Source organism: Manis javanica, chromosome 7 (assembly GCF_040802235.1).
Source record: "Manis javanica isolate MJ-LG chromosome 7, MJ_LKY, whole genome shotgun sequence".
NCBI classification, from domain to species: Eukaryota; Metazoa; Chordata; class Mammalia; order Pholidota; family Manidae; genus Manis; species Manis javanica.
Window position 1 is genome coordinate 126,945,279 of NC_133162.1, and position 18,238 is coordinate 126,963,516.

The following is an 18,238-nucleotide window of genomic DNA, read 5'->3' on the forward strand; positions in this document are numbered from 1 at the left end:
GCTTGATCTTGCCGCCTGCACCAGCAACGACGAGGTAATCGGCTTCGGAACTTTGGAGCATTACCTGTCCGTCTCCCAATTTGGCCCAGAATGTAATTATCTTGTCAGCCAAGAAGCCGTAGCGCACAGCTGAAGAGTGCTCAGCAGCAGTGACCGAGTGATAAGGGAAGACGAATGGACCCACAGTGCATGACTGTTGTGAGACAAACAAATGCACAGAGGCGCGGGAGGATGGGGACTTAGAGAACAAAGAGGCCGTATTGAGGATTGGTTCCTAAGGATACTTTTCAGATCTTCTCTTAATAAGATTACCCTGCCTTTTGAGAGGGACCGCCAACCTTTGCCTGTGAATGCAAATCCCAAATCTTTTAGAAAGCTCTTTTAAAATGGGAAGGGATGTTGGATGCAGTAGCCACCTCTGCGCTTTGCAGACCGAATGGCAGGTCATAAAACTTTGAAGGATGCGGAGGAGGAACACAATGAAGGGGACCAGAAAATAGAACACAGGTGTGCGTACAAGGACTGCTAAGGAAGTTATGCCCTTGCTGCTGACATGAGGGGTGTGGACCAACCACAGCAGCATGTGGAAGCTTGTGAGAAAGGCAAAATTTCATTTTTAATTTGCTGAGGAACCATGCCATTCTGTTTTTCCTTGATGGCTGCACCAATTTGCATTCCCACCAACAGGGTATGAGGGTTCCCTCTCTCCATGGCCTCCTCAGCACTTGTTATCACTTGTCTTTTTGATGATCCCATTCTGACTGTTGTGAAGTTATCTCATTGCCATTTTGATTTGCATTTCCCTGATGATTAGCAATGTTGATGGTCTTTCCATGTGCCTTTTGATCATCTGCAGGTGTTTGGGAAAATGTCTATTGAGACCCTCTGCCTATTTTTTAATTGAATTGTTCGGGTTTTTTTGCTTTGAGTTGCATGAGTTCTTAATATATTTTAGATATTAACCCCTATGGGATATATGATTTGCAGATATTTTCTTCCGTTCAGTAGGTTGTCTTTGTTAGTGATTTCCTTTGCTGCACTGAAGTGTTTTGGTTTAGTGTACGTAGTTCCTCTTGTTTATTTTTGCTTTGTTTTTGGAATAAGATCCAAAAAACCATTGCCAAGCCTGATGTCAGGGAGCTTTTCACATGTTTTCTTCTAGGAGACTTACGGTTTCAGGTTTTATGTTCGAGTAATCCACTTTGCATTAATTCTTGTATATGGTATAAGTTAGTGGTCCACTTAATTCTTTTGCATGTGGCTGTCCAGTTTTCCAAACACCATTTATTGAAGAGACTGTCCTTTCCTCATTGCATATTCCTCCTTTATTGTAGGTTAATTGACCATATATGTATGGGTTTATTTCTACCAATTGATTCAGCAGTTCCACTTCTCAGTATTTATCCAAAAAAAATGAAAACACTAATTTGAGAAGATATATGTACCTCCATGTTCATTGCAACATTATTTACAATAGCCAAGATACGGAAACGACGTAAGTGTCCACAATAGATAAATGGATAAAGAAGATGGAATATTATTTAGCCATAACAAAGAAAGGAATCTTGCCATTTGTGACAACATGGATGGACCTTGGGGACATTAGGCTAAGTGAAAGAAGTCAGACAGAGAAAGACAAATACCGTATTATTTCACTTATATGTGGAATCTAGAAACCAACAGAACAAACAAATCAGAACAAGGAAGCCAAGCTCATAGATTCAGAGAACAGATTGGTAACTGTCAGAGAAGGGACTGGTGGAAGGTCGTGAAATGGATGAAGGGAGTCATAAGGTATAAATTTCTAGTTATAAATAGGTCATGGGGATGCAATGTACAGAATGGTGACTATAGTTATAATACTATAGTGCATATTTTGAAAGTTGCTGAGAGAGTAAATCTTTAAAGTTTTCATCTCAAGAAAAGAAAATTTTATAGCTATATATGGTGACAGACTTAGTACGGTGATCATTTTTCAGTGCATGCAAATATTAAATCATTATGAATTACATCTGAAACCAATGTGTTACATGTCAATTACATCTCAGAAAAACATTTAAAAAAAATAAGGAAATGCAAAATCTCAGGCCCCAGCCCAGACCTCCTGAATTGGAGTTTGAATTTTAAGAGGATCCCTTGGTGATCAGAGACACCTGGGGAGCTTTAAAAAACCACTGATCCCAGAGATAGTGATTTAATTAGATCAGGGTGTGACCTGGCATTAGGTTTTTTAGAAAGCTCCCCAAACAATTCTAAGGAGCACCAAAGTGTAAGAATGGCTGGCATAGAAGTCTGTCTGCATAATTCATGTTGTCAAGTTGATGCTTCCAGGAAGGGCTGGAAAATAGAGGCATTGTGTTTTTAAACCCGCACACCCATAATTTATAAGGGATCCTCAGTCTGTCATTCACCTGTGACATCTGTTGTCTACTCAAAAACAAAAGTGATGTTTCAAATGCTTGCTGCCTATGGAACAGCAGCACGTTTACCTCCCTTGACGTTCAAGGCTGAGGGCTCTGGTTCTAACCAACCTTCCCCAGTCCATCCCTTTCCACCCCAGAAAAGGCTTCAGGGATGGAGGGGTAACAGAATCCCAGAATTCTCTGGGGGCTCTGAGAAAGCACAGGGAAGGGTAATTACACAGCTTTGAGCCACCGTGGTACAGGGAGGAGACCGAAGAAACCCATCTGGCTCACAGCTGCTGAGTGCTCACCTGTGGGGCATTCTCAGGGATAAGGAAACAGATGCCAGAAATAATTTGTTGGTTCTATTAAACTTACCACATGAATGTGTACAAACCTAACCAAGTACCATTGGTTACTATGGGCAAAGTAACCAGGTACATAAAAATGTCGTAATTGTGGGTGTTCTGGGGCTCCTGGTGGGAGGTGAGCACAAGTTTGTTTTTATTTTAAGGCAGACACCCTATAGTATGGCAACCACAGATGCTGAATTTTGTAGAATGACCATGATTTCATCTAATGTTATTCCTGTCCATAAAAGTGATTATTCAACATATAACTAAATGCAATTCAACTTTTATGCCTTTATAAAACTGTAAATATATAAACTCATTCAAAAAATTTGAACCTACTTCAGATGTATAATATGATGCCGATTATGTTAAAATATGTAAATGAATGCAAAGAAAAAAGAGAAAACTTATTCTAACATGTCAAGAATGGTTAGCTGTGTCTAAGTGGTGAGTTTATGAGTGATCTTGATTTTCTTTGTGCTCTTCTGTATCCCCTTGTTTTTCTTCCCTTGCAAATAACATGTATAAATTTTATCATCAGAAAAAGTGTGTGGTGGTTTTTATTTTTTGACCACACGCTCATTGTTGGTAGAAGCACTTTGGCTGATATAAGCACTTTGGCAAGCAACTTGGATGCACTCAGGAGAGTTGAAGATGCTATCCCCTTGGGGCCCGGGGACTCCCCTTCTAGACATGGATCCTCAGTAGAAAACGTGTGCAAAGATTTGCATGGAGGCAGCATTTGTGATGCTGCCCAGTTGGAAGCACTCCGATGCCCTCGGTTGCCGAATGAACACACTGCAGTATATACACTTAATGGAATATGCATAGCAGTGGAACACGGTAAGCTGGAGTTTATGTATCTCCAAGGATAAGCCTCAAAAGTAACATTGAGAACAACAGCGTGAATGTGCTCAATGCCACAAAACCATATGCTTAAACATGGCTTAAATGGTAAATTTTAGGTTATATGTATTTTATCTTAAAAAAAAAAAAGACCCTGAAACATAACATTGGATAAAAAAGGAAATTGTAGACATACTATGTACAATATGAAATTAAACCTAGCTCAAACGATGTAGTTATTTATGGATATATGTTTTTTTAATGTGATAAAAAGTAAACATGGAATCATGATAAACAGTTAGTTCAGGATACTGATTATTTCTGTGGAAGGGAAGAGGGGAGGTGGGGTCAGGACTGAGCAGTTACATAGCAGGCAACTACATCTGGAAGGTTCTATTTCTTTAAAAATATCTGAAACAGATTTGGTGGCATATTGTTAAGATTTGAGAAAACTGGGCAGTAGGTATGTTGGTGTTTCTTATATTACTCTGTTTTTTCAATATGCTTGGACTATATCATGATAAGAAATGTGTAGCCTTTGTTAGACTGTGTCACCTTTTCCCCCAGGTTGGAGCTGTTTTGATGTGTTGGCCAACGGCATAATGCTCCAACAGGCTGTGGGACCTGCACTTCCCACTCAGAGCTTAAATAACCCACAAGGCAGAATCCAAAATCTTTTCTCACATGCAGCTGGCTTTGTTATTTGGGTTCTATAGCCATAACACGGAGATTAAATGATAAACTGAGTTAAAATGACCCCTCACTGCCACCTAAGAAGCCCTCAACAAACCATCCCTATGATTCTCATAGTCATGGTTGCATATCATCTCTGTTCCTCGGTTTCCACAGATATATAGTGAAGGGCTTAGTCCGACACTATGATACTGTTAGCAGCCAAGGGAGTTTTATGATTGCCAATTAATTTGCTGCCCCTCCTAAGAAAGATGGTTAAGAGAAAAGAGTAAAAACATTGACAGATAGGAAAACTCTGGCCCTTCAGCAAAATTCTGTCTTCAATGCTCTTTCTGGAACACAACCTCTAAAATATCCTCATACTGTTCTTTAGACAAAATATTGCTCTACAAGTCTCTTAAGGCTCTATGACACTTCTTGAGTCAAGCATTGTGTCTTATTCTCCTTCATGGTCACAAACGCTGGCCTGGCTTATAGGACATGATCATGAAATGTTTGATGAATGAATGAATGACTGTAATCAATGGCATCTTGGTCCAAGTGATCTCCTAGACATTCTGGTTATTGTGTAAATCTTGAAATATTTAGGGCTTGTGTTGATGAAATCCCATTTTATATTTCTTCATGGGTTGGCTTAATAGGCCATCTCCTTAATACTCTACTTTAAATGTGTATCTTTTTTTTTCTATATGTTTATTTTCCGTATTATGAGTATTTGAGTTCTTTAAAAGAAAAGTACTATGTGTAATCTAAGGGGTAACTACTGATGACTTTCCATGGTTGTGATTTATCAATTAGTCTGGAAAATACTTCTGATAACTTTGCTCTGATAATCTGAGGACCTGCTTGGGCCCCTATCCCCGTGCTTTAGACACACCACTCTATCCTAACAACCACAGGGACATTAATTAGTGGGCATAGATGTAGTGACTAAACTGGAAGTGTCTGTTACCAATATATCTTGTCTACTTTCTAACTGCTGTTGGACTACACTACATCATAAACACCTGGTCATATAATAATTATTGTTATGAACATCACAAAACTCATCTTTTCTAGTCAGATGTAGATATTTTGAAAGTCATAGGATATTTTAAAGTCTTGTAAAAAAATCCCACATGATTAATAATATGATTTGACAACATAGTTCAGAACACTGATTTAATTGCTTTTATCTCAGTATCTCACTAGGAAGAAAAGACTAGCAAATTAGACACTTGGGGGTTAGTAGTCTGATACTATCTTAATGTAAATTAATGGTAAACATTTGACAACAACAGAGGAGATAAAATTTTTTTTTTAAGCTGGGTAATTGAATCCTGCCTCAAAATGGTGTTCAGCACTAGAATGTAGTATACTACCTAATGCTCGGTCTATTATCTATCATTATCTTTTGAACCCTGTAATTGGACAAACAGGAAATTATTCATAATAATAAGTTTGTTCAAAATGATGTGTTTGCTGGAGCCTGAGGTGCACACTGCAGTCACAGTAAACTGGAGGCAAAATCGTTTACTTTATCCTTTCCACTCTTCATCTCTGTTGCCACGAAGTGCAGCAACACTACACACCTGTGCTGTCCAAAGATCCTATGAAAATTCCTGAAAAACAGTCATTTTTTCCTGCATCCCACGCATGGGCAGCATAAATCTTATTTGCTACAAGATGGGCTGCCCCTGAACCTGACCCGTTCCTGGCTGGAGTGTGCGCACGTAACTATGCCTAACGCAGCGCTGGGGCAAGCATTTAGCCTTCTGGAATTTCCATTAGATCCAACCACTTAGTTGCTTTATTTATCCTCTCGCTGGTTTTATTTTTCAGTGACTCTTTGGTAGTATGTTCCTCCTACCACAGCTACCCAAACATCAGTCTGCATCGGGCTTGTTGTGCACACACAGCGCAACTTCTAAGAGATTTAAATGGAAAGGCAACACAAGCCATTATTGGTCTATTTTCAGTTTTCATCGTCAATAAAACAAGAGATCAGCATTTTCATGCTGTGTGAAGCCTTCAGGGAAGTGCATTGTTGCTTTCATTATTTTTAGACCAGACTGCCTCCTGCCTCCACTAATGCAGATGGAATGATGAGTCCATCAGAATAAAAATAAAATCACGAATGGATCAGAGTCATAGAGTGGGGCTGCGGACCTGATCCGCTGCGTGGCTCCCTGATAATGTCTCTTTGAATTTGGCGAAGCCTGGATGGTAAAGACCACAGACCATGACAGAACATGAATTCGCCTCATAATGAGATTAGTAGGCAGGCAAAATGTCCTGCTGTTGCATTAGAGGCAGGCTCTAATCTCGTGTTTTCCTTGGAAATTATCATTTCCTTTGCAACAGGGGAACCGTGGATGCAACAAGCTTCAGTCCGACAGGTTCTGTTTTGCCACGTAGTTATGTTTCATCTTCTTCTGTCTTTATAACAGCAGTTTTGAGCAGCCGTATAAATGAGCTGTGAGTCTTGCAGACTATTAGCGAAGTGAGTTATGGGAGTCTACGTTCATGAGCATCAACTGTGTTTCCCAGACACCTTATCAGAGAAGTTCTGTGGCTCCCCCCTCCCCCTGCTAACAGGAGCCCTGCTGTGGAGGAGGTGATGTGACCGCAGGGGTCCTCTTACTTTAGCCTTAAGGACCAAAGGCAGAATAGATTCACTATTGTACTGGTGGTATTTAAAAAAAAAAAAAATCTTTACTGCAACTCTACTACTTAAAACCACTGGAAACAAGTATCCCATACTAAAGAGCCTTAAGAAAATGCCCAGATCAGGTGAACCTACGTGGTCTCTTGAGTCAAACAAAGGCCTCAAGTATGCAGTTTGAATGCAAGGGACTTAACTTCCTTGGTTTTCAGCAGAAGGCAATCTCACCTGGAGCACAATACCCTCCTCTCTTTAAAAATGCATGATAGGATCGCCTCCTGGATCCTTTCTACAGAATGCAGTGCAAGTTCACGGGCTGCACCTTGCTTAGCAGTGAGTGGCATTTAATCAAAGCCTTCTGTGAAATAATCGCAGAGTTTGTGAGCCCTGTAAGTCACCAAAAGAGTTAAGATGTCCTTTCAAAAGGAATGGGAGATCAGACTCTGAATTTAGGAGTATTTAAAACTTCTGTAAAGAAGACATAGGCAACTTAATGTATGTCTCTTTTCTCTATATTTTCTAGGGCCCAGGCTAGAAACTCCTGACTTCTCTGTGAAACTACTGATTAGGAATAGATCATTTGCTAGTACTCCAAGTCATGGCATTTTGACATATTGTTTTCTTAGGCTGGAAAGAAACCACAGAAATCCTCTGCCTCTGCGCATGCCTTTCACAGTTCCTGCGGGCATTTACAAACATCATTCCACTGAGTGGGACAGTTAGTTCCCTTTTTACTGTAGGTACTTCCATCCAACAACTTGCACGGCAAACCCAGCTACTTTAAGGGAGAAATTAATTTTTGGCCCAATTTGACAAGTTTTTCCCTTCAACTTACCACTTCTCAATCGCTTGAGTTGTGTCTCTCCTATTTTTTTCTATGTCTCTAATTTGGAAGTGTCAGATAATTTAAAGTCAGTTTTTCTTCCATTCTCCTAATTTTCTCTATTAACTCCCTGCTCATCAGATGAAATAGTCCAAGGGAAGAAAGACTAATTTTCCATTAGGTAAGTGGTCCTATGTTTATCGGCACTTGATTCCAACTTACCTTCACGTTTCCACAACTCTCTGCCTTGTCTCACCATATTTGTCCACGACTCCCAACTGCACCTCTGTGTTTATAATTCAAATTGAAAACAATCCACTTTGCCAAGTGTCCAGTATATTTGGCATGTGCTAGTGGTTTTCTAATAGCATCCATGCATTAAACTCACGGAGTTAATGGTACAGAGTCATGTCAAGTAATCACCCCAAAGGAGTTTCCCACATTGCACCTGCTTACCTCATATAAATGAACTTGTTCTTGGGTCACAGCAAAGATCAATAATACGTTGTTTTGCACCAGCTTATCAATGAGTTGTCCAATTGTTGGATATTCCTAAAATTAACACATAAATTTTAAGTATCATTTGAAAAGTACATAAAGAAAGGAATATTCCTTTCAAAGTCTTACTGAATTTGGCATTTCAATGTTTATAGGCATTTTTGTCTATTGCTCTAAGTAAGCAAATGCACAGTTAGTATTAGTCACTTAATTGGTTTAAAAATTGTTTCCCAAATGCACAGTTAGCATTAGTCACTTAATTGGTTTAAAAATTGTTTCCCAAATCTTGCAGATCCAATTAACTCCTAAGAGTCAGTGCCTGTCAATGTGGGGTATGATGCTCTGTCAGTCCTAAGGAGATGACTTGAAATTTATTTAAGGACTTGTAATAGAGTGTCATATTTTCAAGGGAAGAGACACATTTCTTCCAAGTGCCACTTGCCAGCAGGCTCAGGTTAGGGGAATGCTGGAGTCGAGGGTGGAGTAGTTAGACTGTGATGGATGTGACTAGAGGGACTCTTGTAGATCTACCACTCTTTGTGGAATTGAACAAGACAGGATGAGAGCTGGGGAAGGGACAGCCTGCTGGTGACTGTCCCACAACCATTCCTATGTCCCTCCAATTTGAGGCTGTCCTGGATGGTTCTTGGGTTCAGTTGTACTGCCTTTTTGATGCTACTAAATGGTTTTATGGGGTCCTGCAGGTTCTTCGCAGAACAATTGAAAACACATTGTATTTCTGATCCATTGACATGGTCATTTCCAAGTGACAGGAATACTTTAAAATTAAAGAAGTCATTACTTATTAAATTTGAAGATGTCCTTACTTTCCAGGGCTGAAAACATGCATCACATTTGCCTGTTGTGTGAAGGCAAATGTGGATGACAGACAAAGAGGAGCACCCATTAGAGACAGACAGACAGACAGACAGACAGGCGCAAACGCACCACCGTACAGTGACGGGAGAGGCAACCCCTCTGGGTGAGTGTGAGCCGGAGGGGTGACCGCTTCGGGGCCCAGCAGAGTCGAAAGAGGGCTGTCTGGGAACAGTCATCATGGGGCAGGGATTGAAGGGATAATTGAAAGTTTCTCAGCAGCCTCGGGGAAGGAAGAGCATTCTAGACAGAGGAAATAACATGTGCACAAGCACAGCAGCCTTACGGTCTGTACAAGGGAAGCGGTGAGATACACAGAGGATCAAACAAGATCATGTCCGTCAAAAGAGCTCTGAAAATTTTTCCTTATTTTGTGAAAGTCAAGTATTTCTGTTTTTCCTTTGTCACCAAAAATGTCACCAGCATTTTTTAAATGAAAAAAAAAAAAAAAAGCACCAGCTAAGCAGTACCTGACGAATTGTTTCCCATGGAGCCCCCAGCGCATGAAGCTATGACATTGTGAGGGGCGTGGCTCTGGGACATCAATCCCAGCAACTCCCACGTAACTACTGTTTTTCCCTGAGCCCCCTTTTCTGTAGCTGTGACTGAGAACAAACAAGCTGACTGTACTATGGTTTGCCCACCTTGGGTTCTTTGAAAAATTGGGGAGTTTCTGGGGACTGAGAGAGGACCATCTGTTAATCTCAGATCAGAAAAGGTGCACTGTTTTCACCAAGTGTGGGTTTTTCGTCCGTGTATGCCAGTGATCATTGCTTTATTTGCGTCCTTGTAGCCCTGGCAACATGACAGAGTGCCGGGTACCCACCAAGATAGTTGACATGGAATATTCATTCCTGTTGTCCAAGTGACAGAGCCCATCGTTAGGAATGACAATGCCTGCCAGTTTGCTGTCCATTCCAAAATGAGAGTCCGCATCGCTCACAAAGACCAGGAGATGGAGGGAGTGGTTCCGCCAGCCAATCTTTTCCTACAGTGGAAGAGAAGCACTAGGATTGTATGGGGTAGAAGCAGGCATTTATTAGAGTGGGTAAGTTATGATTGGACACATTCAGATCATTAAGAAATACATTACTAGTCTATCTGTTTCAGCCTTTTTCATCTACTGTGCGTTGGTCATTTCATGTATTTAAAAACATGAAATTCTGTGGCATTTGCTTTTTCCAGGATAACTCTGTCAGGTGATTTATGCTTCAGGAAAAACAGTTCCATTACAACCAGTTTCCAGTTGATCTTGCTTTTACATAGTTAGTTATTTTTACTACCCCACTTTCAACTTACCAGAAAAATGTGGTGAGGGAGAAAAGGGAGCTCATAGATGATCTCAAATCTAAGCTGCAGCAAAACTAATAAGAATGCAATACAAAATGGGCTCAAAGTAAGCCTGTTTTGTTAAAATGGCACCCAACATTCAGGCACTTATTTTTCTTTCTACAGGTATCATCTGGAAATGATAAATGTAATGCAAGGATAAGAATTGCTTATCAAAGTAAGACCCCAAGATCTGGCCAATTAAGGATGGTCTGCTGACTGTCCTAGCAGAGCTCTCCTCTTTACATAACATTCGTCCAGGGGCTAGCTGGGCAAAAGTTCACCCTGGCTGCATCATCCCACCTTAAGGAAAGGAAAAAGCTCCTACCTTACTGAGTTTCTTGGCCCGCCCCCCTTCTAGAAACTTCAGCCCCATCTGTTTGTGATATTTTCCATGAAGAGCTGTCATCTGAATATAGGAATCATTTCCATGGGTACGAGTCTGATTATCAAAGAGGAGCCGTGTCCCCACACTGTTGTAGAGACCCTGTGCCTCCTGATGCCTACTTGGTTTGTTCAAAACAATAGATATCTAATCATAGGTAGTGGATTATACTGAGTCATAGCATTTCTACTTTTTCAGTAATTTCTGCTTTTGATTTTGTTCACCGTGGTTAATTCAAAAACAAATCATAGGAACACCTCAGAAAGATTGTGGTTTGGGTTCCAGACCACTGTAATAAATTAAGTATCACAATAAAGTGAGTCAAATGAGTTTTTGGTTTCTCAGTGCATAGAAAAGTTATGTTTACCCTATACTATAGTTTATTAAATGTGCAATAGTATTCTAAAAATAGTATTCTGTCTATATATTAAAAATTATTTTATTGCTAAAAAATGCTGACCATTATCTGAGCTTTCAGCAGGTCATAATCTGCCACCATTTCTGGTGGCAGACCTTGCTTGGATGTCGATGGCTACCAGCTAACCAGGGTGATAGTTGTGGAAGGCTGAGGCGGCTGTGGCAATTTCTGAAAACAAGGCAGTGAATCTGCCACATTGATTGACTTTTACTTTCACGAATGACTTCTCTGTAGCATGAGATGCTCTTTGATAATATTGTATCCACAATAGAACTTTTTTCAAAATTGGAGTCAATCCTCTCAAACCCTACCACCACTTTATCAACTAAGTTTATGTAATATTTAAATCCTTTATTGCCATTTCAACAATCTCCACAGTATTTTCACCAGGAGATTCCATCTCAAGTACCATGTTTTTTGCTCATCCATAGCACGCAACTCCTCCTTCCTTCAACTTTTATCATAAGATTGCAGCAATTCAGTCACATCTTCAGGCTCTACTTGTAATTGTAGTTCTCATGCTCTTCTCAACACTGGAAGTTACTTCCTCCACTTTAGTTTTGAAGCCCTCCAAGTCATCCATGAGGACTGGAATAAAATTTTTCCAAACTCTTGTTAATGTTGATATTTGACCTCTTCCCATGAATCACAAATCCTTAACAGCATCTAGAATGGTGGCTCTTTTCTAGAAGGGTTTCAACTGACTTTGCCCAGATCCATCAGAAGAATCACTGTCTATGGCAGCTATAACCTTATGAAATGTTCTTCTTCAATAATAAAACTTGAAGGCCAAACTTACTCTTTGATTCAAGGGCTGCAGATTGGACACTGTGTTAGTAGGCATGACGACAACATTATTCTCGCTGTTCATCTCCACCAGAGCTCTTGGGTGACCAGGTGCATTGTCAATGAGCTGTAACCTTTTGAAAGGAATCTTTTTCTGAGCAGTAGGTCTCCAGAGTGGGCTTGAAATATTCAGTAAACCATGTTGTAAACTGACATACCGTCATTCAGGCTTTGTTGTTCCATTTATAGAACACAGCAGAGTAGATTTCACATAATTCTTATGGGCCTTAAGATTTTTGGAATGGTCAGTGAGCATTGGCTTCAACTTAAAGTCACCAGCTGCATTGGCTTCTAAAAGGAGAGTAAGTCTGTCCTTTGCAACCAGGCATTGACTTTTTTCTAACTATTACAGGCCTGGATGGTATCTTCTTCCAATAGAAGGCTGTTTTGTCTACATTGAAAATCTGTCATTTAGTGCAGCCACCTTCATTAATGACCTGATCTAGATCTTCTGCATAACCTGCTGTAGCTTCTACATCAGCACTTGCTGCTTCTCCTACACTTTCATGTTATACAGACAGCGTCTTTCCTTAAATCTCATGAGCCAATTTCTGCTAGCTTCAAACTTTTCTTCTGCAGTTTCCTCACCTCTCTCAGACTTCATATAGTTGAAGATACTAGGGCCTTATTCTGGAGTAGACTTGGCTTAAGGGAATATTGTAGTTGGCTTGATCTTTTTTCCAGACTGCTAAAATTTTCTCCATATCAACAATAAGGCTGTTTCACTTTCTGACCATTCAGATGGTCAATGGAGTAATGCTGTTAATTTCCTTCAAGAACTCTACTTTTGCATTCACAACTTGACTGACTGTTTGGTGTAAGGGGCCTGGCATTCAGCAAAATATCTCAGCTTTCAACATACCTTCCTCACTAGGATTAATAATTTCTTGCTTTTGATTTGAAGTGAGAGACATGTAACTCTCCCTTCCATTTGAACACTTAGAGGCCTTTGTGGGGTTATTAACTAGCCTAATTTCAATACTGTTGCATCTCAAGGAATAGAGAGGCCCAAGAAGAGGGAGAGAGACGGGGAATGGCTGGCCAGTGGGGCAGTCAGAACACATACATTTATTAAGTTTGATTTCTTATGTGGGAGAGGTTTGTGGTGCCCCCAAAACATTAGAATAGTAAAATAAAATTGGATCATTGGATCACTGATCACAGATTGCCATAACAAACATAATAATAATGAAAAAGTTTGAAATATTTTGCAAATTATCAAGATGTGACACAGTCATGAAGTGAGTAAATGTGGTTGGGAAAATGTCACCAAGAGACTTGCTTGAACTAGGATTGACACAAACCTTCAATTTGTAAAAAAACTTCAATATCTGCAAAGCACAATAAAATACAATAAAACAAGGTACACCTATGATCTGCTCTTGACCCTCTAAAACTAATCATAATTATTGTTTTAACCAATGTTTCCCAGCATGACTATAATTTTATTAGATCATTTAAATATCAGGTATAAAAAACAGTCCCCGTTACAACAGGTTTCTTTAACATATTGAATATAGAAATATGGTGATTAAACAAAAGATAAAGTTGACTAAGATTTTAGTATGTTAATAAGAGATGAAATTTGTGTTAATAGAGTGAAACACTACTCCTCTCAACATACCTTACACACAGCAGCTTGCATAATTGCATCAAATCCACCTTCTGGTGTGTCAATATTAGCAGAAATTTTCTGATTCTTCACAATTTCATTGAATTTTTCTGCATCATTTGTCAATGGCAAAATGTGCTTGAATCCAAATGTAGGTAAGCAGAAGTATGGAATACTACTGCAAAAGTAAGATATGAAAATATTCTTCATGAAATATATAACAAAATACATCTAATAGCCTAATAACTTCATCTTAAGTGAAGATGAGTTTTTCTAAAGGGCCTGACTCTGTAATTTGGCTGAGTCTTACTGTTAAGGCTCTTTCATCATTTTTCACCTACCCCTTCCAAATTGACCATATTAGTAACTAACACTTAGAACTTACTGTTTGTCTTACACTGGCTCAAGCTCAGATAACAGGTAATCATGTGATCAAATTCCCCACTCCTCCATGTGTATGTATGAGTATATGTGTGTGATCACTACCTTCTATTGTCTCTCAACCAAAATCCACTATTAAATTTACATGATGATAACAATTCCTTTGTATTCTGATAGCTTAAGCTGTCATTAAGTATGAGTCACTCTGTAGCAAGACTGAGAGAGGAACCTGTCTTTTCCTTCTCAGCTCCCTCAAGTCCTATCTGCCAAGAAGAAAAATCATAGTAGCACAGATGACATGATATTATACATAGAAAACCCTAAAGAATTCACCAAAAAACTACTAGAACTAATAACTGAATTCAGCAAAGTTGCAGGATACAAAATTAATGCATGGAAATCTATTGCATTTCTATATACTAACAATGAACTAGCAGAAAGACAAATCAGGAAACAACTCTATTTACAATTGCATCAAAAAATAAAATACCTAGGAATAAGCCTAACCAATGAGATGAAATCCTATACTTTGAAAATTATAAGACACTCATGAGAGAAATTAAAGAAGACACCAAAAAAAAAATGAAATCTATACCATGCTCATGGATAGGAAGAATTAATATTGTCAAAATGGCCATCCTTCCCAAAGAAATTTACAGAGTGAATGCAATCCCTATCAAAATACCAAAAACATTCTTCAATAATCTAGAACAAAAAGTTCTAAAATTCATACGGAATAACAAAACAACCCAAAATAGCCAAAGCAATCCTGAGAAAGAAGAACAAAGCTGGGGGGATTGTGCTCCCTATTCAAGCTCTACTACAAAGCTACAGTAATCAAAGTACTGGCACAAGAACAGACCCATCGATCAATGGAATAGAATAGAGAGCCCAGATGCAAACCCACATATCTATGGTCAATTAATATATAATAAAGGAGCCATGAATATACAATGGGGAAAAGACAACCTCTTTGACAACTGGTGTTGGCAAAACTGGACAGCTATATGCAAGAAAATGAAACTGGATTATTGTCTAACTTTAAGCACAAAAGTAAACTTGAAGTAGATCAAAGACCTGAATGTAAGGCATGAAACCATAAAGCTCTTCGAAGAAACAGGCAGTAATCTCTTGAATGTAAGCATGAGAAATTTTTTCCTGAGCACATCTCCTCAGGCAAGGGAAACAAAAGCAAAAATGAACAAGTAAGACTACATCAAACTAAAAAGCTTCTGTACAGCAAAGGACAACATCAGCAGAACAAAAATGCATTCTACAGTATGGGAGAATATATTTGTAAGCTACTCATCTGATAAGGGGCAGAGGCTAACACACAAAATATATAAAGATGTCATACACCTTAACACCCAAAAAACAAATAACCCAATCAAAAAATGGGCAGAGGACCTGAGCAGACACTTATCCAAAGAAGGAATAAAAATGGCCAACAGGCACATGAAAAGATGCTCCACATCATTAATCACAGTCTATTCAGGCATAGTAGAGTTGGGCTGTAGAACCAAGACCCCTATTATGATTTTTTTAAATTATCAAATGTACATCACAGTGGTTCAACAGTCCCCCCCACTCCTCCTCACCCCTGTCCACTCCCCTCCCCTTTGGTAACCAGTAGTCACTTCTCAGTGTCTATGAATATACTGGTGTGGATCAGCCTAGGAATAAAACCACCACTTAAACCCATTTATATATGGTCAAAATGCCATGTTAGGATGAGATCTGCCCCAAAGATATTGCAACTGAGCAGAAGAGCTGATCAGAATTCAGCCACTTCTTATTCTGAAAGCCAGTTAGTATTTGTGTATGAGACAAGAACAGAGCAGCAAAAAATTTGAGTCCCTTGATACACACATTCCCAGCTGAGGTCAAACAAGGCTCTGCCTTCTTGCTTGAGCTCTCAGACTGTAAACAAGTGTCCTTTTCATGGCCCATATGGTGCCATGTTCTTTAATTCTTCTGCTTTTTGTTGGTGATTTTGCTGTTTAGAACAACCCCCACGTGTAGTGCTGAAGCTCTGTGTTCCTAAGAGCAAGAAGGCCATGATGTGCCTTACAGAGGAAATATGAGTTAGATAAGCTTTGTTCTGGCATGAATTATAGGCTGTTAGTTGTGATTTCAATATTAATGAATCAACAATAATACATTAACTAAGGTGTCTTTAAGCAGAAATGTGCAGAAAACAAGGTTATATATTGATCCATTGGTGAAAAGTGACCAGAGACTCACAGGAACCTAACCCTGTGTTTCCTCTAGGAGCACCAGTTCAGTATTGGTTAATTCAGTATTTGAGGAGATTTTATAGAACAAGACTCCTGTGAATGGCAAAAATCAGCTCTACAAACCAGAATGACTATGGATTCATTCACACTGACAAATGGACTACTGGGATCAGAATGCTGGTGTCTGAAAACGTAGTCATTTTCCTCCTGTCAGTAAACTTTCATGTAAGGTTAAAATCTGATGTTCCTCAGGCTTCAGAACAAGGAGAGTTGGAAGACCCCAGTGTTGAATGGTACAGTGTGAGATGTCCCAAGATGGCTATCGCCAGAAAAATGTTCTTGGTCACACCTGGCTCCTCCGCAGTCTGTGGTTAGTTTCCTCCACTAACAGAAGTTCGGGAAGCTCTTGCAGCCAACAGGACTGGGGACTCTGGAAGTTGCTTGACGAAGGTTCTTGGATGGATGTGGCCCTTCCTTGCTCTGTGATCTGGTACGTTAGCCTTCAGTGACCTACCAGGGCTGTTCATCCTTTCAGCTAGGTCATGATACCTGGTCTGATGGGCCCAGGAGCCAGTTGCTTCTACAGAATTTTTCGTATCTCCTTTCTGATTTATTATATTTAACTTTAACTCTTGGGAGACAATCATACTCTCTTATTTTTAATATCTTGCATCAGCTTTCACTGAAACTGATGTGCTGACCACAAACAGTGTCTGCCTGGCAGGATTGTTGTAAGGCTTGAATGAGATCAAGTATGCAAGGCATGCAGCACAATGAGTTTTTCAGAGAAAGTAAACATAGCTCACTTAACATTAGTGTCATTTCTCACATAAATCACTTCACAGAGTCTAGCACAGACCTGAGAATAGATCATGGATGTACCTAAGGATATCTCTAGAATCATGTTGTTTCCTGATTAAAATAATAATGCATGTTCATTGAAGAAAAATAAGGATTTTATATAAAGACTGTAAAGAAGAAAATGAAAACACAAATTTTAATAGTAATGAGAGGTATAATAGTTCATTTGATCATGTGTCCATTATTGAAATTCTATTTCATAAATCTTTCTGTAAATAATGTAGTGATCTTTCTACATACATCTTTGCAAATATACTAAATCTTTGCTTAGAATTGATGCTTTGAAGGGAAATTGCTAGGTAACCTTTTGATACATATTAGCAGACACCTTTCCAAAAAGTTTGTGACAGTTGCATCATTAAAAAAAATAACAGAAAAAATTGTACCAGTTTATTAGTTAAAAATAGGATTTAATTTTTAATTTCTATTTTTCCCATATTGTATTTCTTCTTTTGTCGATTGCCAGCTTATATCCTGTACTCATTTTCTTTTGGGGATTTTTTTTGCTCCTAACAATTTTAAGAACTCTTATCTTTTAAGAATATTAACTTTTGTCTTTGTAGTTTGTCTTTTAATTAAATATTATGATATTTTTGGCTATGTTCCTTAAAACTTTTTATGTAGTCAGATTTTTTCCTACCTTCAAATAATGAGATATATTTTAAAGAGTTCTATGAGGAAGAGATCTAATTTGTTAAATAGTTACCCTATTAAATGACAATAATTTAGCAATTTGTTCTAATTGCTCCTGTAGTATTTGAAGTAGTGGAAGGGTAGAAGGAAATGAATTAGATTTACATTAGTTTAGAATAAAAATACTGAGACTGTGTAGTTATCTGTCCTTGAGTGAGGTATTAACACTACTGTGCCTCAGTATCCTCACCTTATACCTCCTGTGCAAGGTTCTTGTGAGGATTACATGAGATAAAAAGTATGTAACCGGATGACGTATGGAGGTACACTATTGTCCCTGGGACCTACTACTCTTGGCAACTCTTAGTTTTATCTTTCATTTAGAGCTGTTGGTTGACACT

The 18,238-nt window shown here is 39.0% G+C and overlaps 1 protein-coding gene across 2 annotated transcripts in view; it reads right to left on the reverse strand.

Moving 5' to 3' along the window:
- The window catches only part of ITGB6 (integrin subunit beta 6), a 114,784-nt gene that overhangs the window by 41,071 nt on the left and 55,475 nt on the right, over positions 1–18,238 (reverse strand). For both annotated transcript variants that reach the window (XM_036996115.2, XM_036996114.2), the window contains 3 exons: positions 13,738–13,903; positions 9,962–10,123; positions 8,218–8,313 (listed from right to left, as the gene is read on the reverse strand). In XM_036996115.2, the coding sequence (XP_036852010.2) occupies positions 8,218–8,313; positions 9,962–10,123; positions 13,738–13,903 (424 nt within the window). The remainder of the gene's footprint in view (positions 1–8,217; positions 8,314–9,961; positions 10,124–13,737; positions 13,904–18,238) is intronic.